Source organism: Ranitomeya imitator, chromosome 6 (assembly GCF_032444005.1).
Source record: "Ranitomeya imitator isolate aRanImi1 chromosome 6, aRanImi1.pri, whole genome shotgun sequence".
NCBI lineage: Eukaryota > Metazoa > Chordata > Amphibia > Anura > Dendrobatidae > Ranitomeya > Ranitomeya imitator.
Window position 1 is genome coordinate 57996623 of NC_091287.1, and position 26489 is coordinate 58023111.

Below are 26489 nucleotides of genomic sequence, written 5' to 3' on the forward strand. Positions count from 1 at the left end.
AAGAAATGAAATAAAACTGTGGTATAACATGTACCTTCCGCGCAGCCTTACAGCGTCTTCAAATTTCCTTTCATCCATCGCCTTCTGGACTTCTTGAGTCTTAAGACAAAAAATACTGATGTGTATATTGGTACAGGATTACTTCTGAGTCAACCTATAGCCTTAGTGCCCCCTCTCATAAGGATTTCTGGCATTAGATATTCCCCTTGCATTACATAACTTTATCAATGTAAGTTTTTGGCACTTTGATGTCTCTATCACACTAGATCAGGAATCCGCAACCTGCGGCACTCCGGAAGTTGTGAAACTACAACTCTCATCATGCCACAGAATGCCGAAGGTTACCGACTCTGGATAATGAAACTCCATTATATTCTGTATACACCAATGTGTCCCATCGTGGATTGTTAAGTGGTTGCATCAGGAATTAGAATTGCACCGCGGTCCAAAAAACGTCACTTCTGCAGTGGAAATACAGAGCGCTGACCAGTCCACACAGAAGCATTTACATGGCGGGGACGTCTGCCAAGTCCTGAAACCTAAAGTCAAAGATATAGATGGCGTGCACTCGGTCAGGAATGCGAGGTGCTGGTGTAGTGGATCAAATGATCCCAAGTACTAGTAAGTATGTTTAATACATGATTAATTTTGAAGAAATTCATATAGGCATTTGCATAGGCTGGCGCAACGTTCACGTCCATAGCAGTGCCGCATCTCTGGACATAAAATGTGTCCTCATATAGGAAATAATTTTCCCGTAGTACTATGTCTAGTAGGTCTAGGCAAAATTGTATAGAATCAATGGACATATCTGATGATTCTAATAAAAAACGTCGTAGCTTCAATCCCCTTGTCGTGTGTAATTGAGGTGTAGAGGCTATTGACGTCTAAGGTCACTAAGATACTCTCTGTGGGTACTACACCCAGATGTTGTATGATTTCTAGAAAATGTCCTGTATCTAGAAGATAAGATTTAGTTTTCTTCACAAGTGGTGTCAATATTTTTTCAAGAAAAACTGAAAGTGGAGATAGAAGTGAGTCGGTGGAGGCGACGATCGGTCTACCTGGTGGATTCTGGAGGGACTTGTGAACTTTGGGCAAAATGTAAAAAACCGGTGTGATGGGATGGGGATTGATAAGAAAAGAGACAGTTTTCTGGTCAATCGTATGGCGATCAAGGTAATCATTTAGGAGGCTCCGGATTTTGGTCCGTCTGTATATATCGCTTCCAGGTTCTGTGTTTCTGTTTCGCTCCCCAATATAAGTTTATTTGACAATAAAATGTTCAAGCAATCTATACGTTGTCATTAGAGTGTGCGGTGTAAACATACTTACTTATAAGTCCTGAAACCTCACACTGATTGTTCCCTATAGCTTTAGTATGGCTCCAGCACTCACCATCTGCACACACTCCATGAGGGGAAGGCGCACGGCTTGGTTTCCACAGAGAGATACCACGCAGGCTGGCGTCTCCGGAGTGGCTTCCAGCAAGGCCAAGACACACTCCACTCCCATCCTACTGGCCTGTACACAGGAGAACACACAGATATCTGATGGCATCATCCGGCAGGGTGACAGAACACAATACGCTGAGAATAGCATGTAACCGAGGCAAGGGAAAAATCCCCCGATATTCTCATCTTTCAGATAAAGACAGTCTCTAAAGATGTTCCATTATGAGGCATCCATGTTAGTGAATAGTATAAGTAAGAATGCTACAGAAGCTTTTTCCTAGGACTCTATGGGTGTCGTTCCTCTGTTATTCCTCTTGGAAATGTATGAATAAATTGGCTTATCAATAGGATGTATCCCTACAGTTTATGAATGTATCCATTCCCTGGAGGAATTCATTCTTATTGGGAGTACAGAAAACCAGACAAAAGCTGCAGTCAGCCATGTGTGGCAGTTCCATAGAAAATGAGAGGAGTGTTGGTCTGCATGATCAACCACCGCTTCATTCACCGTTCTTTAGAGCCCCAACCATCAGGATAAGTGGGGGTCCTAGTGGTCTCACCTGTCCTATGGATAGGGGGAGAACTTCCAAACTTGATACAACCCCTTTAACGCTTCCGTTTTTTTGCCATTTATCCACCTGTCATGCAGATCTGTTTGGTGACTTACCCAAGCAACAAGCACAAAGAATACACTAATAAGTGGATCCGACAGACCTGATGAAGCTGGTTTATTTACTTTGAAAACCCCATGTCAGAGTAATATTAAGATACACATTTTATATGACCAGCTAGATAGTGAGAGAGCACATGAGTCCTAGCGGATTTAGTCCGGACCCTGCCCAGTCTGACTGACACCCGCAGTCTGTATTGAGCAGAGGGAGATCTTCGCAGCAGCAAGTAGGAGGGACACTGAGGAATTGTGGCCAGAGATTGGGTGAAACTTTCATAAAGGATAATATTGCTAGGATTTTCAAAAGTAAATACACCAGTTTCTTCAGGTCTATCAAATCTATTTAACAATGTGTGAAGTCTGAATTGTGAAATCTGGTGACAGATGTAGGATTAAGATAAGTAAAAAACTCGGCACTCAAAATGTATGGTGTTAAAAAAAAGGGTTCCAATTTATTTTGCATAGAGTGATCAATTAAATGTTTTCAGTCTGGGTATAGACCTTCATCAGAAACTGTACGCTGCTTGTTTAGGGAACAACATGTCCTAGCACAGGGAAAATTACCAGTGCCGTGGGTCCGATAAACAGACCGGGTAAATGTAGCGCTTATCACAGGCGACGCAGCTCGCCATATTCCCTGCATCAAGTGGAAAACAGAATACACAACGGATTATCCCATTTACCCTAACCGCTACACCGGACTACATTTACCCGGTCTGTTTATCAGACCCACGGCACTGGCGGCAATTTTCCCTGTGCTAGGACACGTGGTTCCCTAAACAAGCAGCGTACAGTTTCTGATGAAGGTCTATACCCAGACCAAAACATTTAATTGATCACTGTACGCAAAATAAATTGGAACCCTTTTTTTCAACACGATACATTTTGAGTGCCAACTTTTTTACTTATATTGATTTTGGGATGGATACCCTACTTGAACACCTATTCCAATGACTTTGAGTGCCGTATATAATCCAGATGTAGGATTAAGATTACAGATAAAGGTGTACTTTGATAATAATAATAATCTTTATTTTTTTATAGCGCTAACATATTCTGCTGCGCTTTACAGTTTACACATTATCATCACTGTCCCCGTTGGGGCTCACAATCTAGAATCCCTATCAGTATGTCTTTGGAGTGTGGGAGGAAACCGGAGAACCCAGAGGAAACCCACACAAACACGGGGAGAACATACAAAATCCTTGCAGATATTGTCCTTGGTAGGATTTGAACCCATGACTCCAGCGCTGTAAGGCTGCTGTGCTATCCACTGCGCCACCGTGCTGCCCCAAATCTGCTTTGATGGGCAGATTTCACCTCAGAAATGAGCGTTGATAGACTAGATACTAGTCATTTAAAGGGACTCTGTCACCTGAATTTGGTGGGACTGGTTTTGGGTCATATGGGCGGAGTTTTCGGGTGTTTGATTCACCCTTTCCTTACCCGCTGGCTGCATGCTGGCTGCAATATTGGATTGAAGTTCATTCTCTGTCCTCCATAGTACACGCCTGTGCAAAGCAATCTTGCCTTGTGCAGGCGTGTACTATGGAGGACAGAGAATGAACTTCAATCCAATATCGCGGCCAGCATGCAGCCAGCAGGTAAGGAAAGGGTGAATCAAACACCCAAAAACTCCGCCCATATGACCCAAAACCAGTCCCGCCAAATTCAGGTGACAGGTTCCCTTTAAAGGTCCGACTGAAGGTATGTTGACATGACCCAAAGATCGGAAACAAGTATTGTTATGAATATTTATTTGCCGATTGTCGGCCCATGTAAAACGTACCACGATCAGCCAAAACACAAGCAAAACGCACTTCTAGAATTGTGCGTATGGATAGATATAGATATACAAGCAGTTTGTATGTTCTCCCCGTGTTTCCCGGTTTCCTCCCACATTCCAAACACATACTGATAGGGAATCTAGATTGTGAGCCCCATTGGGGACAGTGATGATAATGTCTGTAAAGTGCTGTGGAATTAATGGTGCTATATAAGTGAGTAAAATAAATATATTCCATATGTATAAATATGAGTATATATTCCTAATATGGGCTAATAAAGTTCGATTCCATTCTTGAATTATTTTGAGATCTGCATTGAGATTTGCAGGATCCTGGCCCAGCAGCAATGTCCGTATTCTGTGGCTGCCGGCTGGAACCGCTTAGATCTCCTCCTGCCGACATCCCCAGCTCCTGCTTTTATTTGTTGGCCTGACATGATGTAGTGTGTGCTGGACCTCCAATCCAGAAGAGGCAGCAGAGATTCTGGAGGTTTACAGGGCTTCCATCTGACAGCCGCGGATTAATAACATAGCGCTGGACCAGGGTCTTGAGAATCATTTCAGTCATCTCTAATATTTATACAGAAATGTTGATGTAAATCGAGCAGAGCAAAAGATAATAAAATATAGAGAAAACCCACTAGAATTCTGTCAAAGGCCGAAGGGGTTCCACCTCTCTGCACATGGCCCAGGATAGTCACTCTTGTATCAAACCCAAGGCGTTTCACCACGAGCTGAAAAACAGTGAGATCAATTAGAATCACATCACGTCAGATACATATAGTATAGTATACATATAGTTATATATACAGTACAGTCAGTGGCGTAACTTGAAACTCATGGGCCCCGATGTGAAAGCTCCAACGGGGCCCCCAAATATTTTAAATCTTTAATAGCAATAGTCTTATTGTATAGGCCAAAGGGATTTTTAGGGCCCCCTAGGCCCTGGTGCGATTGCAACCCCTGCACATGTTGTAGTTACACCCCTGAGTATAGTACATTGAGCACAGTGGCAAACCGCAATAATTCTAATGAAGGATTGAGGATTATACATATTTGTCCTCAGTTGTGGCGGCCAGATGGTGCAACATGATAAGCCTGTCCTAACTTACTAATGTGAGTATGTATCATGCATTTTCCTCGACAGAAACGTTGTGTAGTTTCCTGGATGAAAACCTTTACTGTCTTTCTAGAATCATGACTAATCCGGAGAGAGCGTCAGATCACGGACGGTGAGAAATGATATCCAGCTGCATGGCATCATTCTAATAGGATTATGTATCACGTCTCGTCTGCTGGGTCAAAGCTGGTCACAACCCCAGCCCCTTACCGAACACCGAACTAGACTACATAGTATGTAGAGATCATATGAAGAATTGGATGATTCTGGACCAATGTTCCAGTGAAGGTAGGATACATCTATAGCAACGGTTTAGAGAAAAGCTGGCCATGCACATTAGATTATTATCCACCAAATCCGCTGATTTTCACAGATCTAGCCCACAAGATATCGGGGGGGGGGGGGGGATAAAATGCGAAAAAGTTAAGCTTTGAATTACACTGAAAGAAAATCGTGAGCGACTGTTCTTAAAAACGCTCATTTCCCGATTATCATGTAGTATAAATACCGTAATTTGCTGATCACCTGAAGAAGGAGCTAACGCTCATTCATCGTAGGAAGTTATATTTACTGAAGCACAGATCGCTTTGCCGAGAACCACGGCAGTGTATACGTTCAGGGCACATCATTTACATTTGCTATTTAAGGACCACCCAGTGCAAAAAGTTTACTGATCCGCGATCCTTTAGTGACGCCACTCGGTCTGTGGAAATGGATCCCTACTCCCCTCTCCCTATGGAGATTACATTCACACTCAGCCAAGGCCTCTTTCACACTTCCGTTTTTCAGCTCCTGTCACAATCTGTCGATTTTTGAGAAAAAATTTGCAGGATCCTGCATTTTCCCATAGACTTGTATTAGCGACAGATTGTGACGGATGGCCATCCGTTTCATCAGTCGTGCACTGGATCCATCGGAAAATAGCGGTCTGTCGTGCGGAGAAAACGTTCAGAGGAACATTTTTTCTGCACATCGTAAAAACGGTCAGCGACGGGTCCTGCGCTGTCCGTCGTCGGCTATAATGGAAGCCTTTGGGCGCAGGATCCGTCGCTGACCGTCAAACACAGGAATCTCTCTCTATCTCTTTTGTGACATCCATCGATACATCATTTTACTGCACAACGACGCACTGCAGAAGACAGAAGTGTGAAAGAGGCCTTAGCCACATGTACGGTACATATGTATCAGTATCAGTGTCAGTGAAAAACGCTGTTTATCCAACACCTAGCTAATTTGTATGGCAAGCCTAAGGCTCTGTTCACAGCCAAGGTCACAAATCCATTTAGATTTGGCATGAATCATTCAAAGGGATAGAACACACATACACCATCTGTCTCAACTGACAGATGACCAGTATAGTTAGCATGCATACCTCCATAAGCTGAGGAGAAGTGATGACAGGGGGAAAAAAAAAATTAATAAATCTTCTCCTTGGCGGACTGAGCACATAAGGATTTTTTATCCCCAGCATAACTCCGTAAGCTGAGGAGAAATGATGACAGGAGAAAATATAAATCTTCTCTTGGCTAAGGATTTTTTTCTCTCCAGCCTTAGTCCTCAGTCAGCCAAGGAGAACTTTTATTTCTTCTCCTGTCACATACTTTTCCGAAAGCACCAATATGTATGGTTGCGATACAGCTCCTCTGTCAGTAGAGACACAGGTCTAAGGAGCTGTGAGTATTCAGGCTACAATCCATCCTGACACGTGACTAAACCTAGAACGTTTGAATTACATGAAAGGGGCCACTTTATTTCCGTACATTTTTTGAGAACCCGTTTAATCACTTTAGTAGTCTAACAATGGATTAGAAATACCATAAGAACATGATAAAGGATGATAATATTTCTATGTGGAGATCTATTTGCAATGAGGATCAGATGACTTACATATTAAGGGGAAAGGACAGACATCAATCTGCAAGATGATCACTAGGAGACAGGATGCTCTGCCTACTAGTGCACAGACAGGGGCAGTCCCCAGCACAGACCCCAGTTTGTCTTACCATATCTGACAAGTCTGGACACATTAATACTTACGTCTTTAATAATTTCTGAAGTGATTGGTTTGTTGTGACAGTCGATGGCTCCTTCTGAGACAATAATGATATTCAGTCTTTTCCTTCTTGCACGGTTCTAAGGTAAAGAAAATTTAGTGGTATTACCAAGATATAGGTAATATAGGTAATATTAAAAATATATTAAAAAGTGTTCTGTGTCCACAGCTCCTATTCAGGCCAATATGCCATTATGGTTACTATGAAAATCTAACCTGTGCAGTTACCTGTTACCTCCTTCTCTACTGAAAGGAAGAAACACTTAATTGTAGGACAGATATGTCTCCACCATACTGTGATCCCCACCTCATGCCCTGTGTGACCAGCGCCAATACTTTACATTGCGCCCTCCAGCTCTAGTTTTCAGGGCCTCATGATCTACTCCACCATGCCCTGGCCTACTCCCACATGTGCGCTTCCTCGTGACTTCTTAAAGGGCCCGTCTGCCTTAAGATCCCTATCCAATAGGTAAAGTTTTTCTACGGATCCTCCTCCCACTTTCCAGCACCTGAACAATAAGCTTTATCTAGTCCAGAATTTGGACAGTAACAGTGTTACAGTAATACTGTCTGGCTAGTCTTCACACCTCGTCCTCCTGCTCCGTGCCGACCTTCTGGCCATCTACTGAATTCTGCATGCTCTCAATGGTGCAAAATGAGATGATCACCAAAACCAAAGGAAAGTAGTTAAAACTTAGTGTTTAATGATATAAGATAAAAATAAATTGCGAGAATGTGCACATATTAATAAAGAAAACCCATAATGCTTAAGTGTTTCGCATAGAAAAAAATCATAATTATAATGATTAAGGGTTTTTCTACCGGAAACGCATCAGAATTACAGATTTTTTTAAAAATATGTGCACAATCTTTCATTTTTTTAAATCTTAGATGATTAAAGGATAATTTTTAACTACTTTCATTTGGTTTTGGAGAACATCCCCTTTTTCGACCTAAATGACCTGGAAGCCAGACCAGTGCACACTCCGCTCACCACACCAGACCACAGACTGCCTACCTTGAAAGTCTCCTGAGATACTTATCTCTAACACATAAGTGGTGAGCTGAACTTACACTTTTTCTATTTCTTGAATTCTGCATGTCCTCACCACACCTTGCCTAATGTAGATAGTGAATTTCGCCTGCTCAGACCTATGCCTTAGCTTGCTGTTTTAGTACCATATATTGGACTCATCTTTTCATTGATACATCAGTCGTTGCTAGTAGAGGCTGCTCTACAGAAGGTGCCCTTGCATCAAAGACCATATCTCCAGGACAGAGGATCCCGAAGACTCTGCTCCCTGGGTCTCCCACAGTCCATGATCAACCTAGAAAGTCCACCCTATCCCAGGTAGGAATGTGACAATTTGTAATAAGATATCTTTCATCAAGAATAATTTCAAAGTTGCTTAATGTTGTATTTTTCGGCAATAAAATGGTTGCAATGGGGTACACAACCTCTAAAGTGGACCTGTCACTTGCCAAAAATATGTAATTTTTCTTACCTGGTGTAAATGCCGATGTTTTTCTGAATCTGCCATTGTTGCTGGGTTCACATTGCGTTAGTGGCATTCTGCTAACGGAATCCGTTACATAGCGCCACTAACGCAATGTAACGGATCCGTTAGCGCACCCATTGACCGCAATGTATCTAACGCATCGCTAACGTATGCCATTTTTGGCATGCGTTAGCGATGTCCCGTTATTTTCTGACGGACCTCGAACGCTGCTTGCAGCGTTTTTGGGTCCGTTCTCGCTAGCACAGATCGGGCATCTGCGCTAGCAGGATCGCTAAACGTAATCCCTTTTTGTACATTGTGTTAGCGCATTCCGTTAGCGTATGCGCTAAACGGACTGCACTAACGCAATGTGAACCTAGCCCTTTTGTTTTGCACCTTTCCATTCCTGAGATATGTCCTCCTCATCTCCGCATTTAAATTATGTCTTTAAGTGGGTGTGGTCATAAGCTCCTTTCTATTGGAGTCTAAGACGACGCAAATTTGGTTAACAATACTAGATTAGACAGAGGAGAAATAGGGGCCATATGTCATAAATGGTGAGATGCAGGAACGAAATAAAGAAAATATCAAATTCAGGAAAGCAGCAGCATTTACACCAGCTAAAAATATTTGATATTTATGGGAAGTAACATTTTCTGTTGAAGATTAAACCAAATTTATGAGAATATCAAAATGAATTATGAGATAATATCTGATTTTCTGTGCAGTGATTCAAGTGACAAGAAGCAGCAGTTCCTGCACAATGTCTGACATAACATAGGCGCTGCTGACGCCCCTGGGAAAACTTAATTTCTCTTTCACTGCTCACGTCAATTATCTAAATAACGCCCACTTGTAAATGCTCTAGAAATATGGTTGTCTGGATTCATTTGTAATATTACCTCGGAGAGTTTACCACACATAATGTCCTCCCAGCCTTCCTCAGGAGGGCTTTCAGGTATAAATACCCAGTCAGCTCCACAAGCCAGGGCACTGACCAGTGCCAGATACCTGCACATAACAATATAGAAAAGAGGCGTCAATTCCAGAAAATACCTTATTATGCTATTAAACCTACAATAAATCTCCAAAATACAATACAATATATCCCCTGATAAAATGGCAAACAAAAAATTCAAACCAATTGCATGAAAACCAGTAGATACTGGATCTTGCCCCCACCAAAATGAAAAAATAGGGGAACACAAATAAAACAATGTAAATAAACAATAAATGTATAAAAATGATTACATAATCATAAACGTTTGCAAAAACTAAAGATAAATAATCAATGAGAAATGCCAAACTAAAAAAACAAGCAGTTTCGCCAGCACTGGGTTTTGTCAGGAGGTGTCATACTTCGATCACCAACACTGGGCTTCTACAAAAGGTTCCACACTAGTGATGAGCGAGTGTACTCGTTGCTCGGGTTTTCCGGAGCACGCTTGGGTGGTCTCCAAGTATTTATGACTTCTCGGAGATTAAGTTTTCATCGCTGCAGCTGAATGATTTACAGCTACTAGCCAGCTTGATTACATGTGGGGATTCCCTAGCAACCAGGCAACCCCCACATGTACTCAGGCTGGGTAGTAGCTGTAAATCATTCAGCTGCGGTGATGAAAACTAAATCTCCGCACACTAACAAATACTCGGAGATCACCCGAGCAACGAGTACACTCGCTCATCACTATTCCACACTCCTGACGAAGCCCAGTGTTAGTGAAACGCACATCGAGGTGCCAGTGCACCCTTCACCCATCTCTTTTCACCTTGGTTTATGCTACTGGCACCGCATTTTTCAAGTATATATTATGCTTAAGCTTATTGCCCCCAATTTTGTTTTATTGTCCGTTGATATGTAGAGGTCCTTGATTTTGGGATCCTCCTTGGTTTCTTTATTTTCTTCAGCATATATTGTGACATGTGCAATTATATTGATATCAGTTTCTATTATCCTTTCTATTATTATCAGTGCCAGATTACTATTTAATACATAAAGGAAGAAAAAAGGTGGTATATATTGATGTCTCTGCATCAGAGAGGCTTTTGGTCTTTTTTTGTGGACCACTAGATAACCAGGTTTCTTCTCTGGTGCTTGTCTTATTAGTTTGGCCTATCTCATAGTATTGATTACTGCATTTATATTTAGTTATTGCATACTTTAGTGATCATATAATTGCTTAATAAATTCAATATTCATTTTTCATTGCTCTGCGCTCCCCACTTTTTTCGTTCCCTTTTGGGCAAGATCCTGTATCAACTGTTTTTTGTGCCACTGAATTTTTCGGCGTAATGTGTTATTCTGCTAATTGTAAGAATGAATGAAAGAAAAGTTAATGTGACATACCCACAATGTCTTCCCATCACTTCCAAAACAAAGGTTCGTTGATGGCTAAAAAAAAAAATATATAAAAACATCAAAAGTGTGAAACAACAGCTTGTATTAAAGCATCATAGACAACTATTGTCAAATAATTCTCCTACTATCCTATTGACCACTATGAGAGGACTACGGAGATGTTTAGGATCAAACATCTCTATATAGGGCTTCACCTCTTTACCATCATTTAGACATTTTCTCCCACACTGTGTACTACTGAGAGATTCTGAAAATAAGTCAGGTTCAGTGTTTTATTTTTCCATTTCATTTCTTACACCTATTTCCCATTGTAAAAACAAATTTTAATAAAAATGCCGGACGGAATGTTCGCAACGTTTCCATGGTAACATTGCACTTGAGAAGTTCTCAGTAGTGCAGCCTCATGCTTTGGGCCTGCAACATCAAGCAATTTTATCTCAACAAAAAAAATATACAATAGGTGTATTTTTTTTTCTAGTAGACCTCCTTTAATTTATCCAGAACACATCAGTAATAGCACATATACATAACACAGGTCTGCGACTAAAAAGCTGTTTGATTATTTTCATCTAATTTCCATGTATTTTAGTGTGCTGAAAACGTAAAAAAAAAAATATTGAAAAAAATCCCGGACGTCAGGATTTGCCACAAAATGCAAAATTCTCTTCAAATTTAGTATATTTTTCTCAATTTGTGGTAATCTTAGGGTTTTGAAAGTCAAAATTACTATTAATTAATTCACATCAATGCATTGAAGATATACAATGCCAAAAAAATATAACTTTCAAAGAAAAGAACTTTCAGAGTGAGCTAATGAAACCAGCATCAACATGTTGCAAGCTGAACGAGCAGGCTCTGACATGCCCGGGCTTGATTCAATTGTGTTATCTTGGTTCTTGCCTGTTCACACTTTTTCATCTCAGTTCGTGTTAGGCTACTTTCACACTTCCGTTTTTTTTAATCCGTCACAATGCGTCGGCGCGACGTATCGACGGATGCGTCAAAAATAGTGAAAAACGGATGCAACGCATCCAGTATTTCGACGGATCCGCTAGATGGTTCCGTCGAAAAACTGGATCCGTTGCATCCATTTTGTCCGTTTTTACCATCCGTTTCATCCGTTTTATTGACGGATCCGTTTTCCATGCCTAAAAATGGGAGTCTCCCAAATGTGATTGGCTATAGGGAAACCAATATATTGACTGGATGGCTGTCTTCAGGCTGGCAGGAGTCTTGCTGGCACATTTGGGGGTGACGCCCCAGGCCAGGTTTATATAGATTTGGGGCCTGTCTGGCCAATTGGCTACAAATTCGTGGTTTTGAGCATGCTCAGTGTAAAAAAACGGATTCCATCGCTGGATTCCGTCATACGACATGTCACGACGGATCCTGCGTTCATAGGCTTCCATTCTAGTCAACGACGTATGCCGCAGGATCCGTCGCGACACGTTTTCCTGACGCAGACAAAAAAACGTTACATTGAACGTTTTTTCCAGACAACGGTCCGCCAAAACACGACGGATCCGTCGCACGACTGATGCAACGTGTGGCCATCCATCGCGATCCGTCGCTAATATAAGTCTATGGGAAAAAAATTTGCAGGATACGTTTTTTTCCCAAAACACCGCATTGCAAATTGATCTGAAAAGATGGAAGTGTGAAAGAGGCCTTAGCTCGTCATATTCAACCATGTTTCCCAAAATTAACATTATGGCTCAGCGGAAGTGTATTAATTCGCCTGACAGTTTCTGTTACATTTGTGGTGAATATACAGTGTTGACGCAACAGCTGAATATTACAAACTTTGTGAAAAAAGTATACTTCGCTTATTTTGGACTAAAGCTTGGAGATCAAGATAAAGCTTGGGTGCCTCAAAAAGTGTGCAAACGGTGTGTTGAGGACCACCGAAATTGGTTCAAGGGTAAGAAAAAAGCTTTCCGTTATGGGATTCCTATGGTATGGCGAGAGGAAAAGAACCATAGTGACGATTGTTACTTTTGTTCATGCGATGTGAAAGGGTATAATTCAAAATGGAAGCATTCCATTTCATACCCCAATATTCACTCAGCAATTCGTCCCATCCCCCATGGCACAGATATACCAGTACCCAAGGCCCCTGCTACCTTGGAAGAGATAACTAGCTCCGATGAAGGTGGAGTCATACCTGAGCCAGATGATGAATCAAGTTCTGACTTTGAAGATGATACAAGACCAAAATTATTTTCCCACGAGGAGATGAATGATATGGAGACTTGAATTTTCCCAAAGATGCTGCTGAGTTACTCGGATCAAGGCTCAAAAGCAGAATTTATTGTTGCCAGGAGTGTCTTTTTCATGGTTCAGACATCGCGAAAACGAGTTCGTTCCTTACTTTGCCCAGGAACATAAATTGGTTTATTGTATCGATGTCGAAAGTTTGATGGGTCAATTTAAAATCCAATATGATTCAGCGCAATGGCGTCTTTTTATAGATTCTTCAAAAAGAAGTTTCAATGCAGTTTTACTCCACAACGGCGGTTTTTATGCTTCCATCCCTGTAGGTCATTCTGTACACCTCAAGGAAACCTACGAGAACTTGGAAATGGTTCTTCGTAAACTTAAATATGAAGACCACGGTTGGCAAGTGTGCGGGGATTTGAAAATCTTGTGCATGCTGCTCCGGCAACAAGCTGGGTATACCAAATACCCTTGTTTTCTGTGTCTATGGGACAGTCGAGACCGACAAAATCACTGGACCAAGAAGAATTGGCAGCCGAGGGTGCTCATAGTTGGTGAAAAAAATGTCCTCCGAGAAACTTTGGTTCCTCCCCATAAAGTTCTTCTACCATCTCTCCACATAAAACTGGGATTGATGAAGCAATTCGTAAAATCACTTCCAAAAGATGGAGAATGCTTCAAATACTTGGTCACCAAGTTTCCAGGCCTCTCGGAGGCAAAATTGAAGGATGGTGTGTTCGTCGGACCAGACATTAGAAGGCTTATAGCTGATCAAGAGTTTATCAATACCATGACGCATCCTCAAAAAGAAGGGTGGTTTGCATTTAAAGAGGTCGTAGAGAAATTTTTAGGCAATAACAAAGACCCTGACTACAATAAAATCATCGGACGAATGCTGGAAGCATTTCAAGCTTTAGGTTGCCTGATGAGTTTGAAAGTGCATTTCCTCCATTCCCACCTTGACAACTTTTGTGAAAATTTGGGAGCTGTGAGTGAAGAGCAAGGTTAACGATTCCACCAGGACATTAAAGAGATAGAAAGAAGATACCAGGGAAGATGGAGCATTACAATGATGGCAGACTACTGTTGGACGCTTCAGAGAGACATTCCAGATGCTACTCACAAGCGTAAATGTACCAAGAGAAGCCTCACAGGGAAGAAGAATTTTAGTGTGTGTTAGTGAGCTCACTGCAGTTAAAAATGATTTTCATGAAACATTTGTAATAAAAAATTAATTTTATGAGTCTATTTTGATTTATTTTGAGGTATTTTCTTATTTAACATAGTTACTTAAATTGTCAGAAAACGTGATGTCCTATGACAAAACAGAGGTCATTTTCGGATTCAGTGCACTTAAAAACATAAAGATTACGTGGAATAACCAAAACAGCTCTTGAAAAAAATTTTTTTGCAGACCTTATAATCTGAGTGACTTGTGTTGATTCCTGCCGGAAAGTTTTCCCAAAATGTATGTAATGTGTAGGGACGGCTTAAAGGGGTTGTCCGGTAGACTGTAAACTTTGTTTCTTAGACCAGAAAACACTTTTTAAGACCCTTTGAACATGGTCATGTAACATCACCCCCACTAAGAGAAGGGTGGCACAACACTTTTCTCCATATCCATATCCAGGAAAAAACGGTTCAATTAATCTGATCAGACTTCGATCAGAGTGGCATCAGTTTTTCTTGGACGTGGAGAGAAAAAAAAAGTTTCTCCACTTTTCAGCCCCATAGAATATCATAAGTAGGAGAATCTGTAAAAACCACGGATAGCGCTCGTCCGACAAAATCTGTCATGTGCACAAGCCCTAATCAGACTGTTTTATGCGATTCCTCTGGTGTGACTTCTTCACTGAATCTGTGGAGCCTGCAACTTAGAAGTACTAATGCTGCCTAGAAAGCAACTTCTTATTAATAGGCTTGTGCCCTTTACAGTAAACCAGAACCATCTCCTCATTTGTCCTTTCCGATTAGCTAACGTACAGTGGCTTCTCTCAGTGCAGCGACAGCCCGAGGCTATTTCCATTTCAACAGATATTGACTTCTGTACAGTATTTCTCCAAAACACTGCAAACACAATTTTACATTATTGTTTGCATCACAGACAAGGACATGACCAGATACTGCACCACTTATGCGCCAATTTCTTAGTGCACTCATTTCAACTCCGCCACTTCATATTTAATAAATATTGCACCTTAAAAATAAATTTGGTTCAAATTATGCCAATGCAGCTTTTTAAAGAGAACCTGTCACCAGGTCAAAAGTGGCCAAGCTTTGCTCTTATTTTAATCCTTCTGCACCGAGTATTTAATTTTTTGTTTTTTGCAAATCCGCCATACGGTCCCTGAGATGTGAGCTTTTTTACTTGTGCTTTTCTACTAGGGGTGTGGCACACGGGATTCTATGAGGGCGTGGCACATGGGATTCTATGGGGGCGTGGCTCTAGGCTGCCATGCATAATTACCCTTTGAGCCATGCCCTTTTAATAGAGACCAGAAAAGTTAGGACTAAATAAAAAGGCCTATATCTCTGGGACCGTATGGCGGAGTTACAAAAAATAAAATACGGAATACTCAGGGGAGCAACGGGAACAAAATAATATCAAAACTTGGCTACTTTTGACCTACTGACAGGTCCTCACTTAAGCGTGATAATACACTTTCAAATGTTAAATAAGAGCGTAGGACCAATGTGACAAATGTCGTAAGTCACTGCAAAATTTTGCCCAAATTCAGGTTTTTCATGAATGTTAAGTAGTACAGTTCAAAATGTAAGAAAAGAGCAGGAGACAAAATTGATAAATGTCACATATTAATGCAGAATTTTTAGCAAATGTGACTTTTCATGTAGGTTAAAAATGGCTGCAACATATTTTTCTTTGTTCCATGCCTTTTTTAAATCAACTATGACCTGTCAAGAAGATACAATGTTTTTACGGCTTTAATGTAGATATGCGGACATTAATATATCATACTTTATGTCAAAAAGTTAACCATTTTCCCTTAGAGCTTAGGAACTAAAATTGTAATAAATGGAGTAAAAAAAAATATAACTCTGGCTTAAGCATTTACAACTATGAAATGTCTCAATTATACAATTATTCTGAACTTTGTAAAGCAATTGGAACTTAGGACACCCTATATTTTGCCAATAAAGTCTACATCTACACACATCATTTAATTTTCCTAGCATAGTCCATAGTGCAGGCTAACCACACACCACAGACATGTGAATTGAGCCTTAAAGGGTCTGTCCACGCTATTTTTTTTTTTAAATATCCGGCATGCTGTAAAATAATAAAGTATACTCAGGTTTCCAATCCTCAGTCACTTTTAACCCTACCCAGGTCCCTTGCTACATCCTGTTTTGGCAGCACAAACATGTGACCACTGCAGCCAATCCATGGTTGCACAGGTGATGCTGCTCACTGAAGAGCACCAGGCACAGAATGTGGGTAGCCATTATAACTGATGACCAGAGCCAATTATACCATTAGGATATGTGCGCACAACATATTTTCAGGCGGATTCTTCCCTAAAAAAATGCCAAAAAGAATATGAATAAAATAAGAATAAAAGAACACATGCACTGCAGTGTCACTCAGAACGACTTGCTGTACATTGGTTCTGTCTTGTTTCACTTCTTTTAACAACTCTACAATCTTCGAAAGCCGTGAAACCACTAAAAGAAGTGACCGGTCCATTCTGGCGGCTTAGACTTGGACTCTTATATGGAATTTTAAAAAACGTCGTTAGTGAAGCTGCCTCAAAGGGAGTCCAAAGTGACCTCAGAAAAAAACGTGGGTACTCCAGCATCTAAAAGATGCCATGTGCACATTCCCTTGAAGTAAAATCTTCCCTCAAGTGGCGAAACCTTCGCTGTCATTAGGGTTTGCATCAATTATTCACCACTGCAGCAAACAGCGGGTGCCAGATAGGGATTAGTGAAGCTCCAGGACATGGATGTCACAGGGCGCTAATATTTAACAACTCGTCAAACATGTATACTATCTCTGCCAGCTGGGAGCCATTCAAGTATTTAGGTGGAAGCATATGAGTCATTGGCGGAGCTCAAGGAATTCCACATCCTGACAATAACAGAGAGCACTTCCGCTTCATATCGGTCGGAAATTCTTACTTTTTAGGAATATAGTAGAGGCTTCTAAGGATAAGTGTATAACAATAGATTTTGGCTTCAACAACTGTTAAAAGCTGAAAAAGAGAAATCTGCAACAAATCTGTCCTGTGTGAACGTACACTTAGACAAAGGTGATCACAACTGCCACTGTGGGAGTAATGCATCGTATGTAGTCATGAATAATTTAGTTGGATACCAATGAAGGATTTATATTTGATGGAAAAATTATCCTTACTCATTCATCAAAACATCATTATACAGTATCAATGGTTACGACGTGCTTTGATCTCTACATTTTTATTCTGAAAGCTGGTGACTGTAATCGACTACTGAAACTTTTTATTTTTACAAATAAAACTGTGGTCCCGATTCATCAATTAAGATTTAAAGTCTCTTTTCTTTTTTTGTCTTGAGGTATTCGTTGATGAGCTAACGTTTTGGTCTATCAGACCTTGTTCACGGCCAATAGGAATAGACAGCCATGTGCACGCTGAAGGTGTACGTATCTTCATACATTTTTCAAAATGGCGCATGTTGTTCATAAGATGAACGGAAAATAGAAAAAAAAATGCTCGTAATTTTTGTCTTTAATTGTTTTTTTGTGCCTTGTCAGAACCAAAAGTGGCAAATGCATTGAGAAGTTGACAAATTGAAAACTTCTCCAGAAACATTCCTTTAGGCCAGGGTCACACTTGCGAGTGTGATGCGAGAAACTCACACGAGTCTCTCGCATCAATACCCGGCACTGCCGCCGGCACTCGGGACCGGAGTGTGCGGTTGCATGTATTTCTACACATCACACTCGCAAGTGTGACCCCAGCCTTAGGCAGGGACTGGAGTAAGATGTGCCAAAAAAGTCATATCTGGTATAAGTCGCACTTCATGAATATGTCTTAAACATCTAAATAAGCAAAGCTGTTGAGGAAAAATAAAAATACCTAAAAAAAAACAAAACATAAACAACACAAAATGTAGCGCAAAATGTATAGAGAATAAGGGCACTAAAAAGAAGCAAGTTATTACATAGTAGTGGTGAAACAATAATGAATCGGGCTAGTGTCTCTGGATCCATCCCTCCACAAGCACAGGCCAAACTCCGGATGTAGAGCAACTATAATTGGAGAGGTCACGATAGTGAATATACCTGATGTTAGGTCACAACATGACCACATTCGCTAACATTAGTTTAGAAGTAGCAGTGCAACATTGTGCTTTTATGTTGCGTGACTACAAGACGCTTTGGGATTTAATAACCAGGACCCCTATTAACCTGATAACAGCTGTGAATAGTCCCTATTCCAGGAAGGCAAGTAGCCAAACTACTTGTCATGGTTAAGACATGGTTAATGTCCTGTTCTCTCAGGGTTAATTTTGCTCAGCTCCCTTGCTGCTGTGTGCAGCTCTCCCAGCAGCAGTATTACCCAGGGAGCCATGACATATTATAATATTCTGCAGCAGGTGAGATGTATATTATAATATTCTGTAGCAGGTGAGCTGAGCAAGGCACCAGGAACTAACCAGGTAACAACAAGGGCCTGAACCATGTGACAGAGTAGGAGGTGGTCGGGGGCTGAGCCAGACGCCGGGGTGCGGAGGAGAGATAAACACAGGAGAGTAGTCAAACAAGCTAAGATCGGAGCTAGGAGATCACGAGGTACCAAAGGGGTGAGACAGGGGATTGTCAGAAGTGAAGCCAGAGGTCAGAAATCCAAAAGAACGAACAAGCAGAGTAAGGCATGGAGAGCAAGGAAAACAACTGCAAATTGGGCACACACTCCAGGGGTCAGGCCACAGACTAGAACGAAAGCACAGCTGACAGGGAATCCTAGCCTGGAGTGAGTATAAATACCACTCCAGATCCAAAGGGAGGCCAGCAAAATTAACCCTGAGAGAACAGGACATTAACCATGTCTTAACCATGACACTACACCTAAAAAGACCAAGTTTAATTTATTCTTTATATACATATAAAGCATGAATAGAATGGTTCGGATTTTTATTTACACCATCTAAAATGAGTGCTATAACAGCACTAATGTGTCATGCCATACCAGCGACCTGGGCCGTGTCGGGGCAGCATCTTACCTCTGAGCTGTGGTCATGATTGCATCCACAACCTCAATAATCCTATGCAAGGCAGAGTCAGTCCCGATTGTCATGTCAGTTCCACAAAAGTCATTGTCTATGGAGCCCACCATTCCTACTATATTTAAGTGGGAAAATTTCTGTGCGGCTGCTGCTTCAATTTTGCCTAAGCAAAAAGAAAAAATAGCGGTTACGTTTAAAATGAAATGAAAGACACTTCACAAAATAGAATGGGCCACAAGTATGTAAATTGTCAAAATTTCAGTGTTTGCATTTGGAAAAATATGAGCTTCCAAAAATCTATCACCAGGGAGAAACTAACGTATGACTTAAAAACGTGAAGAGGTTGTCCCATGGACAACATTTATAACCTATTCACAAGCATGACTGGTGGGGGACTGACTGCTGGGACACCCGCACATCAGGAACTGAGAGACCTCAAAAACCTATTCACAAGTCGAGGAATAGTCAGTACAGGAATTTCTAACCTGCAGTTTGCTTCGTGTTTGGTTCAACTGGATATTCGCAGATGAGGTGGACTCTGCAAATAAGGCCTCATTCAGACCTCTTTTTCACATACGAGCGCTATCAGTGTTTTTCACGGATATAACTCGTACCTAGTATAGTCTTTGTGGCTGGTCATGTCTGATTTGTTGCCGTGGATGGAGCAGTCCGCACAAAATTGCAGAGACATGTCTAAAATTGATCTGAGTGTTTTTTTTGTTCTCATCCAAGAAAAACTTGGACCAAACTTGGATGAAATGCAGATGAGGCTCAGATGAAAATTTGATGAAACTCTGAACAAAATAACTGATGAAACTAGGACCATTTTTCTCGTATGTGAAAACACAAACGTCTGAATGAGCCCTAATACATACAGGCTTCATTGTGGATCCAGCTGTGAATTTTCAGCCAGATTTGGAGTGGAAACTTTCGGTCAGTGGAGGTATTACCGCATGACAATTCTGTTTTGGGTATTTTTATACTATTAGGTAATTTTGTGTGTTCTTTGAGTGTTTTTCATTTGTGGTGTCACCAGTGTAGTGTTTCTTATTGTACTTACAAACAACAACCCGAAATACAGATGTCACCTGGACTGAAGTCTATGAGGAGATCACAGATCAGGTGTGATCGGCATAAAAGCACAATAATATTCATGTGAAGAGAAAACTCTGCAATGAAGTCTGAAACAGCAAATGGAAGGGTGAAATTGAAAAAGAAAATCTATGTGGAATGTCTCAGTGCCCAAACCATTCCTGGGCTGCCCCCTGTAATTAACTAAGTGAGATACATTTAACCCTTTCCTACCCACTCCAGCCTGGACATGAGAAGTAAAGGCTCATATATGTTCACTAAACAAATACATTCTTGAGTCTGGTCCAGTTTTTTGCCAGGATAGTTTAGTTTTCTACATTAAGCCTATAATATAATACATATTTGTCAACTTCCAGAGATGCTCTTCTGGGTGTGCTTGATGCGCTGCTGAAAATCTTTTCCCTATGCCCACTCCCATCTTTTCCCTATGCCTCTTCCACATCTCTTGCTCAACCCAAGAATGTAGATTTGGATGCTTGTGTCTCATGGTGGACCATCCTGGTGTCATGCACAGGAAACCTTCCAGAAACAATGATTGGGAGACTTCAGCAGCCCCATCAGATTTGCCAACTCCTCCGGAAGCCCTGGAGCTTCCTAGATGTTCCAGGAGTGTTGGCACAATGTGTGACATGTTGCCATTCAAAGGTTGAGGACATGCTGCGGCCACTTCACCAAACTGCAGTCGCACAGGCTTTTGGAGTCCCTGTAACTTCTGAACAGTTTGTTTGATTGCAATGTATTCCATAATTAGGATTAAGTACATAATAAAGATCCAAAAAAAGAAAGGAATGTCCAGCTTCACCGAGTCCGTAAAAAAGAGTTTTCTTTATTCACAAACTTTAAACATGGAGGGTACAGACTTCAGCACAACCATATGGGTAAGAATCTCAACGCGTTTCTGGAGACTAGGCTCCCTTAATCATGACCATGAATAAAGAAAACTCTTTTTCACGGACTCGGTGAAGCTGGACATTCCTTTCTTTTTTTGGACCTTGTACGCCTGGACACAGCGGGTCCGTGCTCCCGAGGCTTGGTTCTTGCATCACGGGTGAGCTGGTTTATGTTCCTTCTTACATAATAAAGATGCAGAAAATGAGTGAGATGGAAATATTTACCATTTTGCACCAATTCTTCCAGATAGCCACTCCATTCCTCACGGAAAAGGTTAGCCCCCGTCAGGCTTCCATCTCCCCCAATAACACAAAGATTTGTGATCCCACGCTGAATCAGATTGTAAGCCGCCTGCAACCGGCCGTCACGGGAACGAAATGATTTACAACGAGCACTGCCGATGACTGTGCCACCCTGCAATGGAGACAATACCGAAGGGCTTAACAAAGACTACAGGATATAAAGATAAACCATAGCAGAAACAGTAAGTCCAGAGGTGTGATATGGCCTCAACATTTATGTCTTCATTGATGGTGTTTCCTAGGACTAGAAAAAGGATCTGAACATTTATAGAACAGAACCACTCCTGTCTATGGCTATATCAGGTATTGTACCTCAGTCCCATTCACTTGTAATATCACCCACAACCCATTGACACAAATGGATGTGTTTCTGGGAGAAAAGCAGACCTCTTTTTCTTAACCAACACAACCCATTAAAAAGTATGTATACTTATTTGCATTTATTTAATTAAAGCGGTTTTGCAATGATCCTTCTTCAGGGTCGCACTGCTCCTTTGCTTCCTGCTTTCCGTGGGCCATGCGCTCCTGCTTGATTGGCTTTTTGGACCGCTGGCGTTATTGCCCTACCTGTCTGACTTGTATGCTCTTTGGTGCTGCTGTAGGAGGCAGCTGTGCCTCTGCAGTATTGGAGGAACACCGGGGCACTGGGATCGGGAGATATCAGTGAGCTCCCCTGAGTCAAGCAAGATTCAGAACTGTGCTTACAAGCTCTATTGAAAAGCGCTTGTAAGTACTGCACACGTTCGGCCACCACCACTATGGCAGGTAATGAAGGCAAAGATATAAATAGTTCCACTAAAAATCACCACATTCCTGAGAACGGACAGGATTGTTAATAACAATTTTTAATTTAATCTATAAAAGAATATGTAAAACACCCTTTAATCTTGTAATGGGTGCTGACATTGGTGGGATTTGGGACCTGAGATCCTCACCGATTTCTCAAAACACTTGTATGATGTGCACTGCTCAGGAAGTCATGAACTCGGAGTGAAAAGAAAGTCTAAAATCCCATGTGGCAGTAGTAATAGTGAATTATGCATGGATCAATATACAAGAAATACATCACATTGGCACGTACCACTTGTAAGATGCTGGATACACTTTCCCATGACACTTCCACAATATTGTCTCCTCCATCAACCATTCCTTGATAACCCTTCAGACAGAGATGAGAATACATCATTAGTATAAGTAGCGCTTCTTTCAATAATTTACTGATCTATATGGTAAAAAAAAATACAAATATAAAATATAAAATAACATTGGAAAATAATATAGAGTAAAATTCTATTAATGGAGCAACAAACGGACCTGATAAGTGGCAGATTTTACCCACTATGTCAGATAATTAGACAGTCATAGAAAAGTATAGAGAATAATGGAGAAAATCCAAGAAGACAGCCAAAAATAAAGTGCAAAAAATAAAGCACTATTGGCTACTATGACTTTGTTGGTTAAAGGGGTTTCCAGTAGCTGAAGAGTTTATCGTAAAATAAAAAATATATACAGTATATATTTATCTCCAAGACCCTTCATTGCTCCTTTTAAGGAGGTCCTAAATGGTCATGTCTAGACCTCAGCTTCTGCTCTTTGCACAACTTCGGGATTATCAGATGCTAGAATCTTGATGTATTTTTTGCTTGTAAATTTTGAATCTAAACTTTGACTAAGGAACTTTAAATACTGGGGTTGGGCAAAAAGATTTGCAGGAATGTGGTCCAGCGGCCACATCAATAGCCCGCGGCTGCCGGTCCGGAGACCTATGAATTTCCTCCTGCCTGCCGGCATCCACGGCGCCTCTTCTGGTTAGTAGGCCTGCAATGTCATCATTGATTTGTGACTCCAAACTGTGTCTACTAATCAGAATAGGAGCCAGGGATATCGACAGGTAAGAGGAGGTTCACAAAGCTCTGGTCCAGCAAACATGGAAACTAGACTAGGTTCCCGTGAATTCTTTTAAGAACCTGATAAATTTGATCCACTTTGATCACAGTTTGCCTGCCGGGACCATCAGCAGTCAGTTATATCGGTGGGAAAAACCTGGCAACAAGTTTTTATTTTCTCTACAGCGCCACCACAGGACAAAAGGAGCATTACATAGTGTCCATTAAAATCAATAAAGTTATGTAAAACACTTGGATGTGATGAAGCCATTTTCTTCCCTGGCAAAAAGATGAGGAACCCGAATCCGAGACCCCAACGTGATAATTTACATTTCCTAATGGTGCATTTGAAAATGGGTTTAATCAGACAATTCCTTTAGACAGGACCTAGATAGATGTATTTTTTAACCTGGTGTTCTGAATCTGAAGTTATTATTTTTTTGTTACTACCAATCTGTTTCTGAGATATGGACACCTCATCACCGCATATAAATCCAGTCTTTCTGGCCAACTGGGCATGGTCTTCGAAAAGGCTCCCGTAGAGAAGAGTTGAGGGCCACACTCACTTGACCAACAAGATTAGATGTACATACATCGAAGAGGGGACCATACCATATTTCAGGAATGGAGACGTACCGGTACAAAATGTGGTGTAAGTAAATTTGACAGGGATATAGCACCACATGCGACACTACTCCTTGTGTCAAATTTGAAGGAATTTGTTATGAAAGTTCGACATAAATGTGTGCAGAGCCCAAGATTTATCCAATTAACACAACCACTATTACACCGGATCATACAATGATCAGATAAAAGAATCTATCAAAGCTTAAATGGAAGCAAATGGCCTAGTGCTTAAATCAGGTTTTTATGATAAATATACATACAGTATGTCTTGAATATTTTTGGCATTTGTGTTTTTTTCCATATCACAATCTGTATTAGAAACAAAAGAATGAAATCTTTACATTTTTTCACTGGTCACAGCTTTTTTTTTAAAGACTATAACTGTTGTTTCAAGAACTTCCATTAGTCACAATGGCTAGATCCTGATCCTGTCTTTTGTATTGAAGTGTCTAATGAGCGTGTGAAGAGTTCATAGTGAAGTAAAAGGGCGCAGGGACAGGTGTGACATCGCTTATTGTCATTGGTGGATGCTGTGTTGTCAGCCTCTGATGATAAGGAGCCTGCTGCTCTTCCTGAATGGACAGGACCTATGAGTCTAAAATAGCCCCAGCTGCCAGTGTGAAAATTGCAAGATTACTATCTTACGGTAGTTTTTTTTAATGAAGATTGATATATGAAAAAAAATATTTCCAATTTAAATATATATCAATGTAACACAAAACAAAAACCAAACCATAGGTCTAACGATACATTCCCTTTAACATGGGGGCACAATTTCGACCTGTTTATTTTTTAATGTCACCATGTTACATAAACTCTCTTGGCCCCGCCACATTGTTTTTTAGGAGCAGTAATTGTGACTGGATATTGTTAACCCCTTCCAGGCTCCTAAGTCGGCGCAGTAACACCCACTACTGTGCTCTGCTTGTAAGGCTATTGCAAGCGATGTATTGTCATGTCCAGAGTCTGGCTCTAGGGGGCGCTCCCGTAATTCCTTTCTGATTGATCTCTGTCTCCAATGGGCAGATTATTGGTATATTATTATTATTATTATTATTATTATTATTATTACATGTACATCGCTGTACAGATCTCCACTGGCCCTGAAAATTATTGACCCTATTGACCGTATACTGTCCTCTGCTCGCTGGATCAGTTTTTCACGGTATTTTTTTTGCAGTGATGAGGTTGTGTAATGCTGAGTATCTGAAATCTGCAGATGTGTGAACACAATACAATCTGCTTAGAAACAAGATCCTGGCTACAGTAACTAAGATACCGCGTTCTGCATGGTCTCATAGTCAAACCTGAAGAACCTCCACATAGATGTTTCCAGGATATGACAAAGTCAACCTTCAGGTGCCGGAAAACCAACACTGGGCGGCTCATTTCACGAGATCTCCGTCCATCTGCCAGGTCAGTGGTCTCAGGCCTCTGGAAGGGAAGATAGTAATCTCTTACCTTCTGGAATATCTGGCTCGGCTTTTGATTCGCCAGGCCTGGCATAACGTTATCATTGCGGTATGATACACAGATGACGTTGGGCCAGTCCGGCTAATCTAAAGCCGCGCCAGAGATCCCGGAAGGTAAGATATTCACAATGGATCCAAGTTCCGTGAATTAGTCCGCCCAGCTCTGGTGAAAATATTAGTCTTTAAGAGACCTGTCACATTGAACATGTTGTCTGGTCTGTGGGCAACATGGTATAGACAAGAAGATGAGCAGAATGATATTTACCGGTAGGTTTTTAGCAAAAGATTCAGTATAACTTGCATTTTATTCATTGAAATTTATGGTGCTTGTATAAACAGGTTTCCAGTGGGCGGTCCTACTAGTGATTGACAGCTATTTTGCATGCACAGTTATACAGAAAAAAAAGGGTCATTTACAGAATAGGACCGCCCACTGGACTCATACAAACAGCAGGGATTTCAATGAATAAAATGTAAGATTTACTAAAACTTTTTCCACTAAAATGTACATTAATCTAATCAGCTCCTCCTGCTCTATACAGATGTCATTCTCAACATTACAGATCTGCCGTTAAAGAGGAACTTTCACCACTCCTGACATTTCAGGAAAACAACAAAGTGGTAGCATCTTTTAAGAAACGTGCACTGTGTTGTTACTACAGGAAATATATACCGTAAATAAATTGATTTTTTTAAACCATCCTATCAGATTGTGCATTGACAACCATAGAGACAAAGTGAAGAGTAACAAGGGATTGTCAAGTCATTCGCACATTTGCAGGATGAACCACAGAGGAACAGAACATTGCAAAGATCAAAAACAAATTGCTACA

At 41.0% G+C, this 26489-nt stretch overlaps 1 protein-coding gene across 4 annotated transcripts in view; it reads right to left on the reverse strand.

The window, feature by feature from the left end:
* Window positions 1-26489, reverse strand: part of PFKP (phosphofructokinase, platelet) — a 128330-nt gene that overhangs the window by 41655 nt on the left and 60186 nt on the right. For all 4 annotated transcript variants that reach the window (XR_011313959.1, XM_069729695.1, XM_069729697.1 and 1 more), the window contains exons 3-11: window positions 22753-22830; window positions 21594-21783; window positions 19384-19549; window positions 10930-10974; window positions 9485-9593; window positions 7068-7163; window positions 4552-4644; window positions 1399-1524; window positions 35-99 (exon numbers count right to left, since the gene is read on the reverse strand). Coding sequence is in view for 3 of the 4 variants with exons in the window: in XM_069729695.1 (XP_069585796.1) it covers window positions 35-99; window positions 1399-1524; window positions 4552-4644; window positions 7068-7163; window positions 9485-9593; window positions 10930-10974; window positions 19384-19549; window positions 21594-21783; window positions 22753-22830 (968 nt within the window). In the remaining variant the exon portion in view is untranslated. The remainder of the gene's footprint in view (window positions 1-34; window positions 100-1398; window positions 1525-4551; window positions 4645-7067; window positions 7164-9484; window positions 9594-10929; window positions 10975-19383; window positions 19550-21593; window positions 21784-22752; window positions 22831-26489) is intronic.